This window comes from Amphibalanus amphitrite, unplaced genomic scaffold (assembly GCF_019059575.1).
Source record: "Amphibalanus amphitrite isolate SeventyFive unplaced genomic scaffold, NRLGWU_Aamphi_draft 000637F_arrow, whole genome shotgun sequence".
Taxonomy (NCBI): Eukaryota; Metazoa; Arthropoda; class Thecostraca; order Balanomorpha; family Balanidae; genus Amphibalanus; species Amphibalanus amphitrite.
The window spans coordinates 250204-266828 of NW_024882131.1; the positions used below are offsets into that span (position 1 = coordinate 250204).

The 16625-nt window shown below is 55.7% G+C and overlaps 2 protein-coding genes across 5 annotated transcripts in view; one reads left to right on the forward strand and one right to left on the reverse strand.

Moving 5' to 3' along the window:
- LOC122363737 (autophagy-related protein 16-1-like) overlaps positions 1-13891 on the forward strand; it is a 90214-nt gene extending 76323 nt beyond the window's left edge. For all 4 annotated transcript variants that reach the window (XM_043333339.1, XM_043333337.1, XM_043333340.1 and 1 more), the window contains 5 exons: positions 8713-8836; positions 11771-11950; positions 12277-12358; positions 12565-12720; positions 13076-13891. In XM_043333339.1, coding sequence (XP_043189274.1) covers positions 8713-8836; positions 11771-11950; positions 12277-12358; positions 12565-12720; positions 13076-13169 — 636 coding nt within the window. In that variant the 3' untranslated portion in view covers positions 13170-13891. The remainder of the gene's footprint in view (positions 1-8712; positions 8837-11770; positions 11951-12276; positions 12359-12564; positions 12721-13075) is intronic.
- A 66-nt stretch (positions 13892-13957) lies between these two features.
- On the reverse strand, positions 13958-16410 carry LOC122363741 (transmembrane protein 249-like). The gene is made up of 5 exons (XM_043333346.1): positions 15843-16410; positions 15297-15462; positions 14981-15132; positions 14597-14717; positions 13958-14196 (listed from the first exon to the last, which is right to left on the reverse strand). The coding sequence occupies exons 1-5, from the start codon at positions 16019-16021 to the stop codon at positions 14134-14136; spliced, it is 681 nt and encodes a 226-aa protein (XP_043189281.1). The 5' UTR covers positions 16022-16410; the 3' UTR covers positions 13958-14133.
- Positions 16411-16625: the final 215 nt, after the last annotated feature.

Sequence of the window (16625 nt, forward strand, 5' to 3'; positions counted from 1 at the left end):
CTGTTCAGCGTTCAGCGCCTCCCACGGCCGCGCGGCTCGAACGCCACACATCGGCCACGGCCCATCTCACCCTGTGAAGTGGGCTAGCCGCCCTCCTCGGTAGATAAATTATTGTGCGAACTTCGTATCCGCTAAATTGGCTAATGGCCATCTTAGTCCAGTCTTTATCGTCTTCGTGTGACAACGACGCACTCAGGTGATGGCTGAAGCTCGGCTATTTTTATCCAAGTGCATTCGGTACCCGGTGTCAATATCCAAACTGTTTACAGACCAGACGTCAGAGTCAGAGTCATTTATTAGAATTCTCCACATGGTGGGTATTACGAATTCAGTCATTGTACACTGGTAAAAGCATGGTTAAAAATGAGACACATTGCAAGACCTAAAACATTTGGTTTAAAACACAGCGCTGGTGATTCACTTGGGCCTCTCCGGTGCTATCCAGTCTAACTGCGTGTTAATTGGGCGTTCCAGGCGGATGCAGTCCTATAAGTGAAGCTCCGCTGGGTTCTCACTAGGCGGCATCTGGGAAGATCCAGGGTGCCGGCGGCTGCTGCTCGAGAGTTGCGCAGTGAGACATCGGCTCTCCGAGTGAACATTGCGGTTATGGCAGGCGGACATTTACCGTTCACTGCTCGCGCCACTAGAGCACAGTCGTGCGTGCGTACCATGTCGTCCACTCTGTGCCAGCCTAGTGCCGCAAGTGTGGGCGAGATGTGCTCTGAGCGGCGCACCCCAGACACCATTCTGGCCGCAAGGTTCAGAGACTTTTGAACTCGTTGGAGGTGGCACTGAGCGGCTCCTCCCCAAACGGACAGGCAGTAATGAATGTGGGGAAGGACATGTGTTTCGACCAGCAGCTTACGTACTTCAGGAGTGAGATGATGACGCACTTTGAAGAGTGATATGGTGATGACGTTGCACCGCCGAACGACTGCGTCAATATGGGGTTGCCAGGTCAGCTGCTGGTCGAGAAGGACTCCGAGGATTTTCACGGTTTTGGATGGCTGAATGGTTAAGCCGGATGAGATGTGGAAGTCGTGGGTTTTTGCCAAGGTTTGTTTGGTGCCAACGAGAGTAAAGGATGTTTTTCTGGGGTTCATCTTCAGGCTGTTCTGCTGGAACCAGGTTTGGAGTTCGGATAAGGATTCTTCGACGCGTGTTTTGAGGCTGGATAGGCCGACGACAGTGGGAGGGGAGTGGTCGAGGATCTGGGTGTCGTCGGCGTAGGATAATAAGCGGCCGTGGGTGATCAAAGCTGATGCAGTGCTTCTCTGACAGAAACACTGCAGGTGCTCATAGATGATCTAATCATAGTGAGTTTGCCTGTTGTGTGGCACGTATCGAAGACGTGCCCTTCGGCCGACAGAGAGCTTATATGGATGGTGGATCATGACCGATTCTCGTCGCAGAATGTCCGCTGGGTCAGCAAATCACTTTGTCTCACCGCCTGCTCACCCTCACCGCGCCGGTCAGGTCGAGTCAGGTCAGGCATTTCACCGTTCCTTCCGTTCCGAATCTGTCCCGACTCCTGGCGGATGGGTCGCGACCTCCTCCTATAATCGTCTGTTTCACCACTGGGACACCGGCGGCGTCGATTTATCATTCGTGGCAAATTGTTGCCCTGGGTGGCCGATAAAATATTGTGCTGCGAACATTGATTCGAAACGCCGATCACCTACGTTTGAAATAAATGTTACTATAAGGCCTAGATAGCGGAAAAGCCTCCGCGGCGCATTTGCCCTACAAACAATTCTTATACCCTGCTTTCTTTAATGTCCTACTATGAAAATAGGTCAAGCAGCTCCAGATTTGAGCTTTGATTGCATATGGGTAAATTGGTCACAGTTCCTGGTGTCAACTTCCAGTTAAATGTAACGCATTATTGTCCTCGATTGTCATATAATGGCCGCGGTCTGGCGCGGATGGCCGGCACACGGAACCGGTTGATACTGTTCACACGCCGCTCCGGGGCGGTAATTTTAGTTGTCACCGCTGTTAATGGAGGGTTCGGTGCGTGAGGAACTGTGAACGCGCTGACAGATTGAGTTCTATGGAGCCGTCCTCCAGCTGCCGGTCCCAGTGTGACAGGTTCCGGAATGAAGTACAGGTGCGCGGGATCGATGGAAACGCACAGCGGAGCTGTCTGGGAAAACGAGAACAGTCGCAATAGGCCTTCGAGGGCCTTCGAGGATGGAGTAAAAGTGGCATCGCTTGGTGTTGATGGTAGCGCCACCGTAAATCTGTTTGATATGTGCCCACTCGCAGAATCCTTTCCCACTAATCGCGCGCGGTCCGCGGTTTGAGTGGCGTCTTTGGCCACAACAGTACCGTTCCCGGTGCCACCTGTCCCCTGGGGCTGAACGACTCCTCATGCACGGCTCGGGGCGGCGGCTAACGGTAGGACGGCGCGCGGGGTGCCTGAGTCAGAGCCGTCGCTGCCTCCCACCCACCAACCGACGGGAACATCCTGGAGGGTGAAGGGTTTCTGGAGTCTGGACGGAGGGCGGTGGCGGGTTCCCGGAGGAGGGTGGTCGTACAGGTCAAACTCTCCAGTCCTCATGGATGTCTGGTGCTGTGACCCGGCAGGCGATCGACAACGAACCGCCGATAAAGAAGTCGTCTGCCGCCTCGTACTGTGGAAATATGACGTCCACGGCACCATTAGGGGCTGTCAGAGTTCGAGCTGCGGCCGCCACCCCTCAGGCGGTGACATTGTTGGCTGTTGACGGCTGTGACAAAAACTGTCCGCGTTTGGTGGTGTGAGTGTGGCTGTGTCGGTTGGTCGGGTGTTGACGCGGCTCGGCGGGGGGCGCCGACTGACCTGGCAGAGTCGGCCGCCGCCGCCTCCGGCCGGCCGGCACCGCCTCCCAGGTCTGGCCGGAAGCGCGGCCCGGGACGCCGGCGGTGCCGCGGGCTAAAAAACGTCCCGGCGCTGACCGGGGCCGGGTCACGGCGCCGCTAACTGCCCCAGGTGCGCCGTGAGCGTCACATTGGGGGCGAACAGCGGCCGCCGGCGCCGCCAGCTCGGTGCGGTCGGCATTGTGCCGGGTTATCGCCAGATCTGGCCGACTCCGGTGGACAACGGTCACCGCTGCTGGCCGCGCAATGGAACGTCGGCACACCGAGTTAGCCGGCAGCCGGGCGCGTCGAACGCGGCGCGCCGGTGCGCATTGTTCGCCGCCTGGGTCGTGGCACTCCCACGCACGTGCGTAGGCCGCCGACCGCTCGGCGAGTCTGCCATGACGGTCCGCAATAAAGAGCGCTGCCACGGCGCGCTGCCGACCCGCTGCGGACGCGGCCCGACCGAGACGCACTGGCCGGCGGGTCTGGGCCGGTCCGGCAGCGACTTCCGCATACAGGTGTCTCCCTTCAGACTTCCCTAACTGACGGCAGGTGGAGTCTGACGGCCGTGACCGCCGACGGACGGACTGAGTGGGTACGGAGCAGGGTCGCCGCCCGGTCACAGCGCTCTGTTTAGCTATGCAGATGGCTGCGCCGCGCCTGCCGTAAATAAACACGGCTCGTGAGCGCGCCGCGGGCCGCCGAGGACCCGCTGAGGGCTTCACGAGCGGCTAACGGGCCCTCAGCGGCGACTGGCAGTGGCGCCGCCGCTGACAGACAGACTGACAAACAGAGGGGCAAACAGGCCGGTGATCTGACGTTACTGTTTGGATAGAACAATTGGTTTGGGGTGTGCAATACTTGCAATAGTTGCAACGTGCAATAACGTACATTGTGCATTCGGCTCAACTTAGGTAAAAGAGTTGACTACATCAGCAACTGATCTGACAAAACTGGCAGAGTCCATGGAGAGGCATCACAAGCCTGCGAAGTTACGGCACGCAGACAAATCAGCAAACAAAATAAACCAGCAGCTATGCCGTGATGGCTTCGTTCACGGTTCGTTTTGGCAGCAGGAAGACGTTTTGCTCTATTTGCTGGACTGTGTTAGAACCATGGCTGGGCGGCGTGAAAAACTGGTGCATCGTGAGTCGTGACCGTCAATTTATTTCGGGATTTGTGGGTCTGATTTAGCGTCAATCGGATGGCATTTGTCCCATATCAATATGTAAAGCTAACTGTTTTGGGAAAGACTATGAATTGAGTCATGTGAAATAGTGAATGCCAAGCAGTGCATCGCTAATTTCCATTCATGCTTGCAGCGAACGATGTTCTTGCGCTATTGATTCAATGGTTCCAGCGGTTGATGACCTTCCAGAAGCCCCTCTCAGAAGACTATTGGAACATCTATCAAAGCCGAACTCCTATGGAACTATAGTTATTGCGTTACCATGCGGCGTGCCGATAATTTCCGGCGTCTCATCCTGCAGCAGCGGTGTCACCGCTCCATTGAGTGGTGTCCGGCAACTACCAGACTCGAGGCCGGCCAGTCTCCCGTAATTAGCTCATTTTCCAGCTGAATACCCTCCGGACGGCTGCCATCTGGGCCGCTCCGGTAGCACATCACTTCATACGCGGCATTGTTGGCCGGTGTGCGCGGCTCGCCGTCCATTGGACCGGCCCGGCGCACCGGACCCTAATGACGTGCAGACGCGCTGCATTGTGCACCGGCCGGCAGCCGTGAGGGTCCCATCGGCCGGCCGGGCACGCAGCGCGCCGCTCGGCGGCTCGGCGGTAACCGGCCGGCGCGGCCGCTGTCACCGGACACAGACGAGCCAATCGGTGGTGGAGATGGGCGTCTTGACCGGTCACTGGACCGTCTCAGAGTGGGTGTTACCGCTACCCGGGCGGCGGCGCGGCGCGTGCTGCCGGCACGGTGACACGGCGGGCCCGGTCTGTGGTGACGGACCGCCCTGCTCGCCCGGAACGGCCCGACACTCTACCGGATTATACGGCCACTCGCCTCTCTCTGACTCTCTTCATCATTCGCTCTCGCTCTCTTATTCTCTTCAAGATCGATAGAATGAAAACTAACTCAAAGGGAAACCTTTTAATACGCCTCCGTTCTGTCGGAGCTGAGAAAAGGTATAAGCAATATTATTTTTGCCATATGCCATTGGTTCTAAACCTGTGTTGTGTTCCGTCGTCCACATTATTGTTCCTATTCTGCCGTCCCTCTGCTCCCGTCTCGTCTCGTTCTGCTCGGCCGACGGTCCATTCGCTCTGTGCGTTCCGTCTGTCGGTCTCCGCCCCAGTTGTGGTCCGGTCGTGCTGCCCGCTGACCCGGCCGGCCCGCCGTCTGACCCCGCCGCTCCCGGCGCGCACCGCTCCACTATGGGCGCGTGCGGCCCGCCCAGTGGAGCGAGGCGCCGCTAACGGCCGCCCTGTCGGCGCCGCAGTGCCGTGTCTCGGCACCGACAGCACGCTGACACGACACTGGGGCGCAGTACTCGGCGAGTGTACACAGGCGACTCGACGAGTGTCCGAGTTACGTGGGACTGACGATGCTGGTTGGGATCGCGACACGAGACTATCTCTCATAGGATCTCATCATTCTCATTTTTCCTGTGCAGTAGTTTATCGGACGCGATCTCTACAAATGCTGTGGAAAGAAAGGTTGATGTGCCTCAGTATCACAGTGGGAATGCGTTTCCTGACCAGTGTCCGCCCCCTGTCGTCCTTTGACCCCCTCTCCGCCGCTCGCAGTTAGCCGGTTCAGTTACGTGTCAGCAGTTTTTGTGGCTCCCGTTACCTCCCCGCCTGCTCTCATTCGGCGCGCATCACTAAACGTCGGCGCCGCCGCCGTCTGGGAACCGGCCGCCCGGGGCAGCGCGCCCGCGGCCGTTCCGGGCCGGCCGCGCCGGGCTCCCTGATGATGGGTTTCCGATTATGAGGTTTTTCCAGCCGCCGCCGCGTCCACTTCTGCCGCTTCACGCTTGCCAATTGATAGGCCCACTTAGCATTTTGGAGTACGGCGCTGCGCGACATAATGGCATCGACTGGCGTCTGATGGCGCGTGTACTGCTGTCGGTCGGCCGATCATACACAGAGGTAACGGTGACGGACGCTCCGTGGCGGCGCCGTGCGCTAACGGAGCGGGTGTGTTCTCCACGGACTGGTGGACGGCGGCTGTGTCCTTCCTTCCCCGGGTCACCCACCGTCCCTCCCGTGTCACCCACCGCCCGTGTCCCTCCCGTGTCACCCACCGTCCGTGTCACTCACTGTCACCCACCGTCCCTCCCGTGTCACCCACCGCCCGTGTCCCTCCCGTGTTACCCACCGTCTGTGTCCCTCCGTGTCACCCACCGCCCGTGTCCTTCCCGTGTTACCCACCGTCCGTGTCCCTCCGTGTCACCCACCGTCCGTGACCGTGTCCCTCCCGTGTCACCCACGGGCTACCTCATCGGCCACAGGCGGTCCGCTGTCCAGGTCCCGCCTCGAAACCTCTGCGAGCCGCTGCCACTTAATGAGGTTTGTTTGTGATGTCTATACGGGGCGTGGAAGCTCGTATCGGATGTGGGTATTTACACAAGGAATACATCAATTGAGTTCGATCCTAGCTGAATGCTATCCACAAACAGGGTTGAAGCGAATCATATCATCCCTTGATAGTTGATGAGATGGGTGAACCTCGCGAGCGCGACCAATAGCTGGATGTTACTTGTAAGGAGCGTCCTTTGTAGTGGGTATGATAAGCTTCCTGTTTGTGAACTTATTAAGATATCGCGAAGCATTACCTATCCTTTTGTGTTGGGTGGTTGCGGTCATCCGGTTGCTTCCTCTTAATATTCTGAACAATTATTTTGTAGTTTTTCTTCGAGCGTGACCTTTGAGTGTCCCAGGGCATTAACCTTTGGTGAAAAAATGACCTCAATAATTAGTTGAGCGCTCGGGAGTAGGCGCGAAAATGGTGATGAGACTTTAATAACTGTCCAAGAGGCGTTGGTAATGAATTTGCCCACGATTTTGGTGCGCCAGGGACCATGAACGGGTGCATTGTTCTAAAATAAAAGTGTTCTCATTGTTTATAGGCAGCGATGCTTGTAACCTATCCTTAAGCCGTTCTCAGTTTTACGGCTATGTTCTCGAGTGTTTTGGCTGGACGGAAGTGGCTCTCATTGCATATGTAATCGTAATTACACCGCTACAAACAGAAATGTATGAAATTAAAGTTACATGTTTGAAGAGCATGATGATGCGCATCGCTCATACCTACCATTACGATGCAGATTGCAGAAGATTGATCAATATGCACGTCAGGCAATAAAAGGTACCTAGCATATGTTTGTCTCCTTTCTAATTATTTTCTGCTGCTCCATCTGCAATAGAATCTGCCGATTTTTTTTAACCAAACATCCTGAAAGTGTCGCTGACTTCCCGAGCTTCGCGTGAACAGGGCATGGTCATTACCAGCGATAAATCGCCCATATTTTAGCTTTATTCCTTATGTTACTGCCTTGCTGGAAAAGCCATTTGCCATCTACCTGGCGAACCTGTGCGGCGCTCTGCGCGCGTCAAATCACGCCGGCCACCGAGCGTGTCGCGTCCTCACGGCTCCAATTTCACGGCTGGGGCTGCCCATCAGACAGGCGCCGCGCTGGCGGTGACGGGCTGGCGGTGGCTGGTGCCTCTATCACAGTCACTCGGTGTCTCTATCACAGCCTCGGCGTTTAGTGCCAAGCTGTCGATGTCGCGCTGGCGGTGGCGGGCTGTCGGTGGCTGGTGCCTCTATCACAGGCGCTACTGGTGCCTCTATCACAGCCGGTGTCGGACCCGGGCTGTCGGTAGCTGGTGCCTCCATCAGAGCCTCGGCGGTCAGTGCCGGCCGCGGTATGCTCCAGTCACATGGGTGCCGTCCCGGCCCTCCATTAACCGGCCATGCCCGCCGAGTTTTCCATAAACGGGCCGTGTCCGTTGCCGCAGCGGTCACTCACAGGGAGTGATGGGCGGCACTGACCGGCGGAATCAGTGCACTGTCAAGGACGGAATCCATACCACCGGAGGTTCATGCACCGGACAGATCGTCAGTGGGCGAGCGAGACGGCGGCCAGTTCGCAGGTAGAAGTCTCGATACTGACGATAACATCCTGACAATGACATCTCGTAGTCTCTACCAAGGTCTCTACATCGGCACTCCTCAGAGTTAATACCAATACTCCTGTCCCGTCACAATTGTCCCGGTCCTGGTCCTGTCCCACCAGTCCCCGACACCTCAGTCCCTCCCGTCTCTGCTGCCGGCGGCGGCGCTCCTTTTTACCGGCGCTCAGATGACTCGTGCCCGTGATGCGTGACCGTGCCCGTGTCGTGTCGGCACGTGAGCGCTCCGTGTGATTGCTATCATCGCGGCCGATCGGGAGGATTGTACAGAGAGCCGCCCGCTGCGGGCCGGCGTCCCGCTATCTCACTGCCGGGATCTTGTTAGGCCGGTCGGCAGGTTTCTTGTGATGTACTGATGACACGTGTTTAGTCCCTAATGACTGCAGATGCGCGCGCGGTACTTACGATACGATATGGCGTGTTTTGGAGATGGAACATGGTAATAAGATGTGTTTAAAGATGTGTTTTTAAATGGCTACACATCAAATGACCATTAATGACTATTACTTGACGACTGATTGGAATGTGAGCCGTTTGGCTTGTTCGAACGCCATGCTGTGCTGACTCTTATTTGGCATGTCCTGTCCTATCTCCCACTAGCAGTTGACCTAACCGTTACCCTCTGTTCCCCACAGTATACACTGACCGGTCACAGCGGCCCGGTGATGGTGACCTGACCTGACCTGACTGTTACCCCTCTGTTCCCCACAGTATACGCTGACCGGTCACAGCGGTCCGGTGATGGTGGCCAAGTTCCTGGGCTCCAACACCAAGGTGATCACCGGCAGCCGGGACCGCACGCTCAAAGGATGGGACCTGCAGCGAGGCGGAGACTGTGAGTATACTGATACCGCGTGATGGGGTAATTCACGATAACGAGAGGTGGACACGGGCGTCGGGCAGTACATGGCCATCGTCAGTCAACTGCTGGTCAACATGATTGGGATGGAGGAGCCACTTGGAGTTTTATGACGGTGCAATAACTCGTTGGATCCGGTCCGTGTCATGCTGGGGCTATCGTAGCTGATTTTCCCATACTCTGTGACTGTCTTCTGACATCCAATGTTACCAGTGGCAAATGGCAGTCGTTTGTTCCGGGCGGTGATGCGGTGTCATTTTCGGTCAACTCTTTCAGCTGAAGCAGTAACTTTATAAAGTCTATGCCCCAGTGAGCATCGGTACCTGCTTATCGGTCAACAGCTCTGACTGGGCCGGCCGTCGGCAGAAACGAGATCCCGAACGAGAACCAAATCCACCACACTGACAGTGCGGTGGTCTTCGTTCTGCTTTCATTCAGAATGGAAAAGTCGGAACTTTCCTTCAGAGAGCCGGTGTGATCGGTGTGATCGGCTTATCATTCCAGGTGTGTTTTCTTGATTCGACGTGGAAAGGGATTCGCTATGTGCTGGTATGCATGCCATCGCAGAGACGAGAATCTATTTAGAACTAGGTGATTTTTGTGAATCTATTCGTTTTGCTGGACACCGAATCAGGGCATTGCCTGGCATTTACCCGGCGGTCAATTCTCATGTGCTTTAATGGTCTACCTCTTTATTCCTAGTTCGCTGGTACTTGGGCCGTTCATGCAGCGACCAAACTGGACAGTCGTGCGCCGTTTGTCACTGGGGACGTGTGAAGGCGCCCGCCGGGAGGCGTCGGCCGGCGTCTGACTGTGACGGAGGCGGCGGAGGAGGAACTCGGCCGGCGTGAGCCCGGGAACGGGTCCCGGCCCCGGGCGCCGGCTGCGGCCGGCCGCGGGGAAGTGGTCCGCCCGCGGCGTACGACCGGTGGGAGCGCCGCGACCGACCGACCGACCGACCGACCGGCCGGTGCCGTGGACGGCCACCGACTCTGGGCGGTGCGGGGGCTACTCACCTGACCGACTGTAGAGTGATCCAGAGAAAACTGTCTGCTTCGCCCTGATCTGGACTGGTTCTGCTCAGCTGGCCGCCACTGGCCACCTGTTACTCGAATGCAGCAGCGACGTTTTCGATGATTCCAACAAACGCACACCCACCCGCCAATCGACCTGACCAATGCCAGTATATCTCCTGACGTTGCCGCGAAGTATGGGTGCGTTCACAGTCGGGTGCTGTTTCTGTCTCGGCCAGACACCTCCGCGCCGGGCGGCATGTGCCGCGGTCATTGCTGCGCCGTTTGTCGCACACCCCTGCCCATTGTGAAGCGCCGGGTCGCAGTTAGCGCCGCTCCGTCTCGACGCGATTCGGTTCCGGTGGCGCCGCGGCAGGCACCGTATCGCCTTCATCCGGCGGAGCAGCCCTTCCGCGCCCAGCAGCCCTTCCGCGCGCCGGCTCTGAGTTCATGTGGGCAGGCGACCTCTGGGTCTCTGCACCTAAACGGATCTAGTGACGTCCTGAGTGTTTGGATTCAGAACCGTTTTGCCGATTTACATACTGGGGAAAGAGGAATCGTGGATAAGAAGAAAGACGGCCTGAAGAGGAAATGGGAACATCGGTGATAGGGTGGGATTGAGGTCTTTAGCCTTGCCCATGAAGTTTAAAGGTTTCAGAGCTCGTGCGAGCCTTTCCTGAGCTTTTTGCCGAGTTCCCTTTTCCATCCGGCCAATGACCGGGAATGGGAAGGAGTCGATGATAGTTACTGGTGACCGTATAGGGAGGGGTGACTCGGTGATTGGTAAGGGAGCTCTCCACTGCGGGTGACCTCCGGTGACCGCCGAGGGGAGGTGACTCGGTGATTGGTAAGGGAGCTCTCCACTGCGGGTGACCTCCGGTGACCGCCGAGGGGAGGTGACTCGGTGATTGGTAAGGGAGCTCTCCACTGCGGGTGACCTCCGGTGACCGGTGAGGGGAGGTGACTCGGTGATTGGTAAGGGAGCTCTCCACTGCGGGTGACCTCCGGTGACCGGTGAGGGGAGGTGACTCGGTGATTGGTAAGGAAGCTCTCCACTGCGGGTGACCTCCGGTGACCGGTGACCGGGCCGGTCGCGTGGGAGCGGCGTGCCGACCGGCCGCGCTCGTCGTGGACGGGACGGGAGCGGCCGGCCGCGCCGTGATGGGCCCGCCGGACGCGGGCGTCTCCAGTCGGCAATTGATGACCTGCCGGGGTGAATCAGCACCGGCCGGCTCCGGCAGATCGCACGGACTCTGTTCAGAAGGGCGGGGCCGCCCGTGAGATACCCGCTCAGCGCTCACCGACCGGAGAGCGCCGGGTAATGGCAGGGCGAACTGCGTGATTCCGGGGTATTCATCAGCCAATGTTGCGGCTTCAGCGGTCCCCGCGGCGGATGCTGGTAATGCGATGCTGTTACGCTAATCATTTTCGTATTGTGTATCTTTAAATTGCTTCTTGCCTGGCTCATCCACATGCGCCTGCCGCCTGTCCCCTGCCGTCGCGCTCCCACGCCCCGTCTAAGTGAGTTGTCGGCGGCTGTCCGTTAGCGCCGTGACCGCCCGCTCGGCCGAGCCTCCCCTCCGTCCGTCGGCGAGCTGTGTTTCCCGTCGGCCGGGGGACGCTCACGACGCGTCGGCCCGTCGTGGCCGGCGGCGGCCGCTCCCGTGGGAACGGCCGTACTCGACCGTCCCCGGCGGTCACGACTGGTGGCCGGGGCGGGTGGGAAGGGGGGGGGTCAGCGGTCATCGTGCACGTGAGAGGGACGTCCGTTCAATGGCGGAGTTCGGTGACTTACCGCCGGAGCAGCTATTGATTGTCAAACCCGTATTTTGACCTAGCGTTTCATCATTCAAACACAAGGAGCCTCAACGTTGGTCTTTTTTTTTTCTTCCGGCAGGCGTGATGAACATCTTCGCCAACAGCATATGTTTCGACATCGTGGACGGCGTGGGCGCCACCAACCTGCTGTCGGGCCACTACGACAGCACCATCAAGGTGTGGGACACACGTGACAGCCGGGAGCCGAAACACGTCATCAAGGTGGACGGCCACGTGACCTCTCTGGCGCAGGGCACCGGTCAGTACCGTACCGCCGCACCGTACCGTACGGCACCAGCGCGGCGCTCCTCACCGCCGCCTGGTGGTGGGACGGAGACACGGCGGGAGGGTGGAGCCGGCGGACCAGAGGGCGTACTTTGGCTTAAAGATTGTCATTTCTTGGTAACATCTTTGTTCGCTAGACCTTGATTCTTAATTCTTGCATGATATTCGGCTTACGGGCCTCCCCAAATGCTTGTATACTTATGTTTGTTAGGCTGCCATCTGTAGCTCGCGCATGGTGCCCTGTCGAATATTTGTGAACCAAGACCTCGCTAACATGCACCGTTCTCTGTTCGTCGGCAGAGTTTCGGGTGCTCTGCTGCACCCGGGCAGACACGCTGAAGGTGGTCGACCTCAGGACAATGACCGTCGCCAGAAACTACGAGTAAGTCACCGATTTCACCATTTCTATTTCATTTTGTATTGAGTCCTTTTGGGACTGCTCTCCGTACTTCATGGTTTCTAGTTAACGTTCGGTTTCAGACTATATTTGCTCCAGCGCCACCTTCCATCTGCCTCTCGTCACCTTGGTTCGTCTCCTCGAGTACCTGTGACCCCAATGTGACCACCTCTGTGCGCGCTCCCTCACAGGGCGGACGGTTTTCACGTGGCGTGCGACTACTCGCGGGCCGTGTTCAGCCCCGACTGCAAGTACGTGGCGGCCGGGAGCGGCACCGGCGACCTCTTCATCTGGAACGAGAGCTCGCGGCGACTGGAGAAGCACCTGCCGGCCGTCTCCAGCCCGCCGTGAGTCGCAGCGGCTGTCCGGGGACTGTGGGCTCAGTAATTTAGATGTGGCTGTGGTGTGTGGAACAGGGGCGTGTAGCACTCTTCTCTTTTGAGAACATGGTATCGATAACCCTTCCTGTGATATTTTCTTCGTTCACTCATATTTTATGATTTGCTGCCTGGTACTCATCCCTGAGTATTTCCGATGCTACGTTATAATGCTCAGAATCACAGCAGCTGATGCAGTCCAGTTGTGTTACAGGTACATTAATTGACACTATCTATCTATCTGTGGCAAGTCTCACCACTCAGAGGAGGGTATGTACCGCACCGCCTCCCCTGACTCTATTCTGACCGTCCGCCACTCCGTCAGGTCGTGTGTGCTCGCCACTGCCTGGCACCCGGAGGGATCCTGCCTGGTCAGCTCCGACAAGGCGAAACGCATCACGGTGTGGAGCGACATCTGAGCGCCCAGCTCCGCAGCGCGCCACGCGTGACACGCGTGACACGTGCGCCACGGGCCGGTGGGTGTCACAAAGCCGCGCCGCGGCGGGCGGCGTCGGAGACCGGTGTAGGGCGCGCCACCGAGCACGGTGAGTCCATGCGGTGCAGGGCCGCCGCCCCGGCTGCTACTTATATACGGTGATACCGTGACTCGCCCGTGAACCGACCGGCTGAGATGATATGATGTACGTGCCTGTCCTCGTCAAAAGCTTTATACTTCGCGCGGTTGGCTGTGCGCTGCTTTGTCTGTGACCTGTGTGGGCCGATAGGGAGGGCGGGTGCTGAGTATAATGATGGGTCCAGGTGACGTTTTAGCACCGCGGCCCGTGTGTGATTCGAGTCAGTGTGCCTGTCCAGTGTCCTGCCAGTGTTTATTATCTGATACGTTTGCGAAGACATCGCCCGAATGTCCGAAGTGTACGCGGTGTACTGTTTGCCAGTTGATATTGCATTGTCCGACGGCCGCTGTTGGTTTGTCTCAGTGTGGACTGCAGTGGCACCAACACTGTGTGGAGACCGGAGAGCTATTGGTGGAACTCAGTAACAGGAGCAGAGAGGAATATAGGAGAGACTTTCGAACACGTATTTGTGGCACTCGCGAAAGTTTATGTTGTTTGATGATTTGATCGTGTTTTGTGGAAAGTAACGCGAATTAGATCTCAGGGAAGGCTGGAATAAACGTAACATAAATCTAGAAGTGTTCGAAGGGAAAAATATGAAAAGAGAAAATATCTAGTATCTATACATAACATTTTTGGGTTTGAGAGTCTATAGCACTGACACAGTTTATTGATCCGCTCGAGGTTTCCTAAATAGGCAGGCTTTCATCGCAGCATATACACAGATACAAAAGTCGATCGCCCGGCGCTGAGGGTACCACGCTGGCGGCGCCGGCCGACCAGTGGGGTATGACGTCACACTGTGACGTCACGCCGGCGCCCAGGTGGGGATGGAGATCTGCACGGGCCGGTGTCTGACGTCATGGAGCGGCTGTAACAGCGAGAGATGTCAGGGGCTAGATTAACACGGCGGGGGAGGGGGCGATGAGCGTCCGGCGCGGGACAGGGTCATACAGTGGTACTGAACATTAGCGGCTGTACCCGTGTTTGTTTGGGCCAGCCGGATGCTAACGGCTTATGAAGATGCTCTGAAGATATATGGCATGATCCTTGCGGTCTGCTCGGTTTTGTCTGACGTGGTCCGTCATAAAGCTGCATCAGATAAAGTCATGGTCCTGGACAACCCAGCAACGCAGCGAAATGGAGGTCAACGGGCCAGTCATCCAAACTACTCTTCACCGACTAATGAGTTAATGACAAAATATTCAAAACAAGTAATGCGCGCTAGTCAAACTCGAACTCGTCACTGAATGAGTCGTAGTGTCACTCACCGATTCATCAATGAAATCGAAGTAGTTGATGCCGAGCTTTCGTGAGAGCCGTTTTCCGAGTTTTCTCATCCTGTCCTCGTACTCGGTGTGTGGGCTCAGCTTAAACTCCTCCAGGCCGACCCTGAAAGAAATGTGCCAAATAGAAATCGGACACGGCACATGCTTGTGTTGTGGGCCTGATTTCTTGCTGAGCAGTGAGCATGGACAAAATATCGTACCGAATTGTTACTTAGTAACATGATTTAGCGTGGCAGCAAGCATTTTCGGAGAATCAACTACGTTTTAAGTCCTGCCTCCCTTGAACATGCCCATGCCACCTTATCGCCCTAAATGGAACAGTGTTTTCTTAAAGCGTTTGACTCCTCCCAAATGCTCAATGCTCACCCTTTGAGGCACAGGTAGAAGAACCAGTTTGACGACTTGGACCCGCCGGGGCTCGGGTAGCACTTTTGTCCAATTAGCCTGATGTACATGTTGTACAGCGGCTCCGTAGTGATCAGCCGACCCCTCTTGTGATATTCATACACATTCTTTCTCTGTGGAAAAAGGTGGGCCATTTTATTGCCGAGCGTTACTAATATTTTCTGCATGAAAGGTATGCCGCTAGCGTGGCAGCCGATGATTAAAAATAATGAAATGTAGCGTTTAAATATGCTGTTAGCCGAAACAGTCGAACGTTTTTGTCCATTTTCCACCTTACCTTATCAATGATGATGATGTGCAATGGATAATGTACATAGGTCTTCCACGCCAGCACTACGGCCGAGACCGATAGGATGACGGTGAAGTTCAATGATCCGTGCTTCAGCACGACGTCCACCAGAATGGGAACCACGATCGCCAGTCCAATTATGTACGTATACAACCTGACAAACAAAAGAACAATCGGTGACCTGACAACAAAAGTAAACGATCGGTGTTGTTTGGTGGACCTTATTACTACGACGTGTGACCCGTACCGTACATTTGTCACACGATGCTCCCATGGCAATGTCCAATGACTGTGGGAATCGCTCGGTACCTGGGCTTATTTTGGTATCTAGTGGATCATAAAGCTACACAAATCGTCATTAAGCTAGTGCCTCATGAACATGCGAGCAGCGTAAAATACCTAAAACTTGAAACGGTAATGATATTACTACGTGATTAAATGTGTACTGAGTCCATGCAAGTGCTTATATGTGTTAATTTTGTTGCAAAGGTATATTTGTATTTGTATGATGTATCTGAAATATTTCTGCCTCACCATGTTTTCCTGTACCGAAGTTCCCACTTCCCATCATCTCGGACGACGAACGGTCGAGGCGGCGCTTCAAGCATCTTGTACAGCAAATACTCGGGCCCATCACGGGTCAAGCTATTGATGAATGGAAAGTGAGTTCTAAGAAACCAGCAGATCTCTCCAGTGATTCCTGCTAGTATCATACTTCTGTCTCATTTCCCCCATCATTGCAAAAGCATTCTTCTATGCGACTTTCTGGCGTAGAAAGCTTCTGCAGTTTACGCATTCGAAATTAAATTTGTAATCAATTGTTTTAAGGAACTCGAACCTTCATTGCGAGCTTATTCCTACATTATCAATATTTCTGTTTTGAACGATGGCAGATCGGTATCTTACAAGATATTAGCTCTGTGTACTCAATAAAATATACGCTTTTTACTCGTGTGTTATAGCTTGAGGTGGCAAGTTACCTTTCTTCAGAAGTTGCGCTTGAAAAATAAGTAGGGCGTGACAATAGTACTACGGCACTTCGTTGATTTATATTCATTGCATGTTAATTGTGTCGTGCAAATGAGCTTATTCCGCGAAAGCCGTCAGTGAGTGTAATATTTCGTGTGCATATTGCGCCAAATTTAAGTTAAGAAGTCACTAGGCGCGCGCTGTCAGTATTGATATGCAGTAGTCTTCACAGAATCCCACAAAAAGAGAGCACGAAATGGAAGGGATTCCTTGCCTCCCAATGTGCATGCCGCAGACACCTGTTAAAAGCGAGCTGTAATTGCCCAGCCCCGGTAATAGGTACGCGTG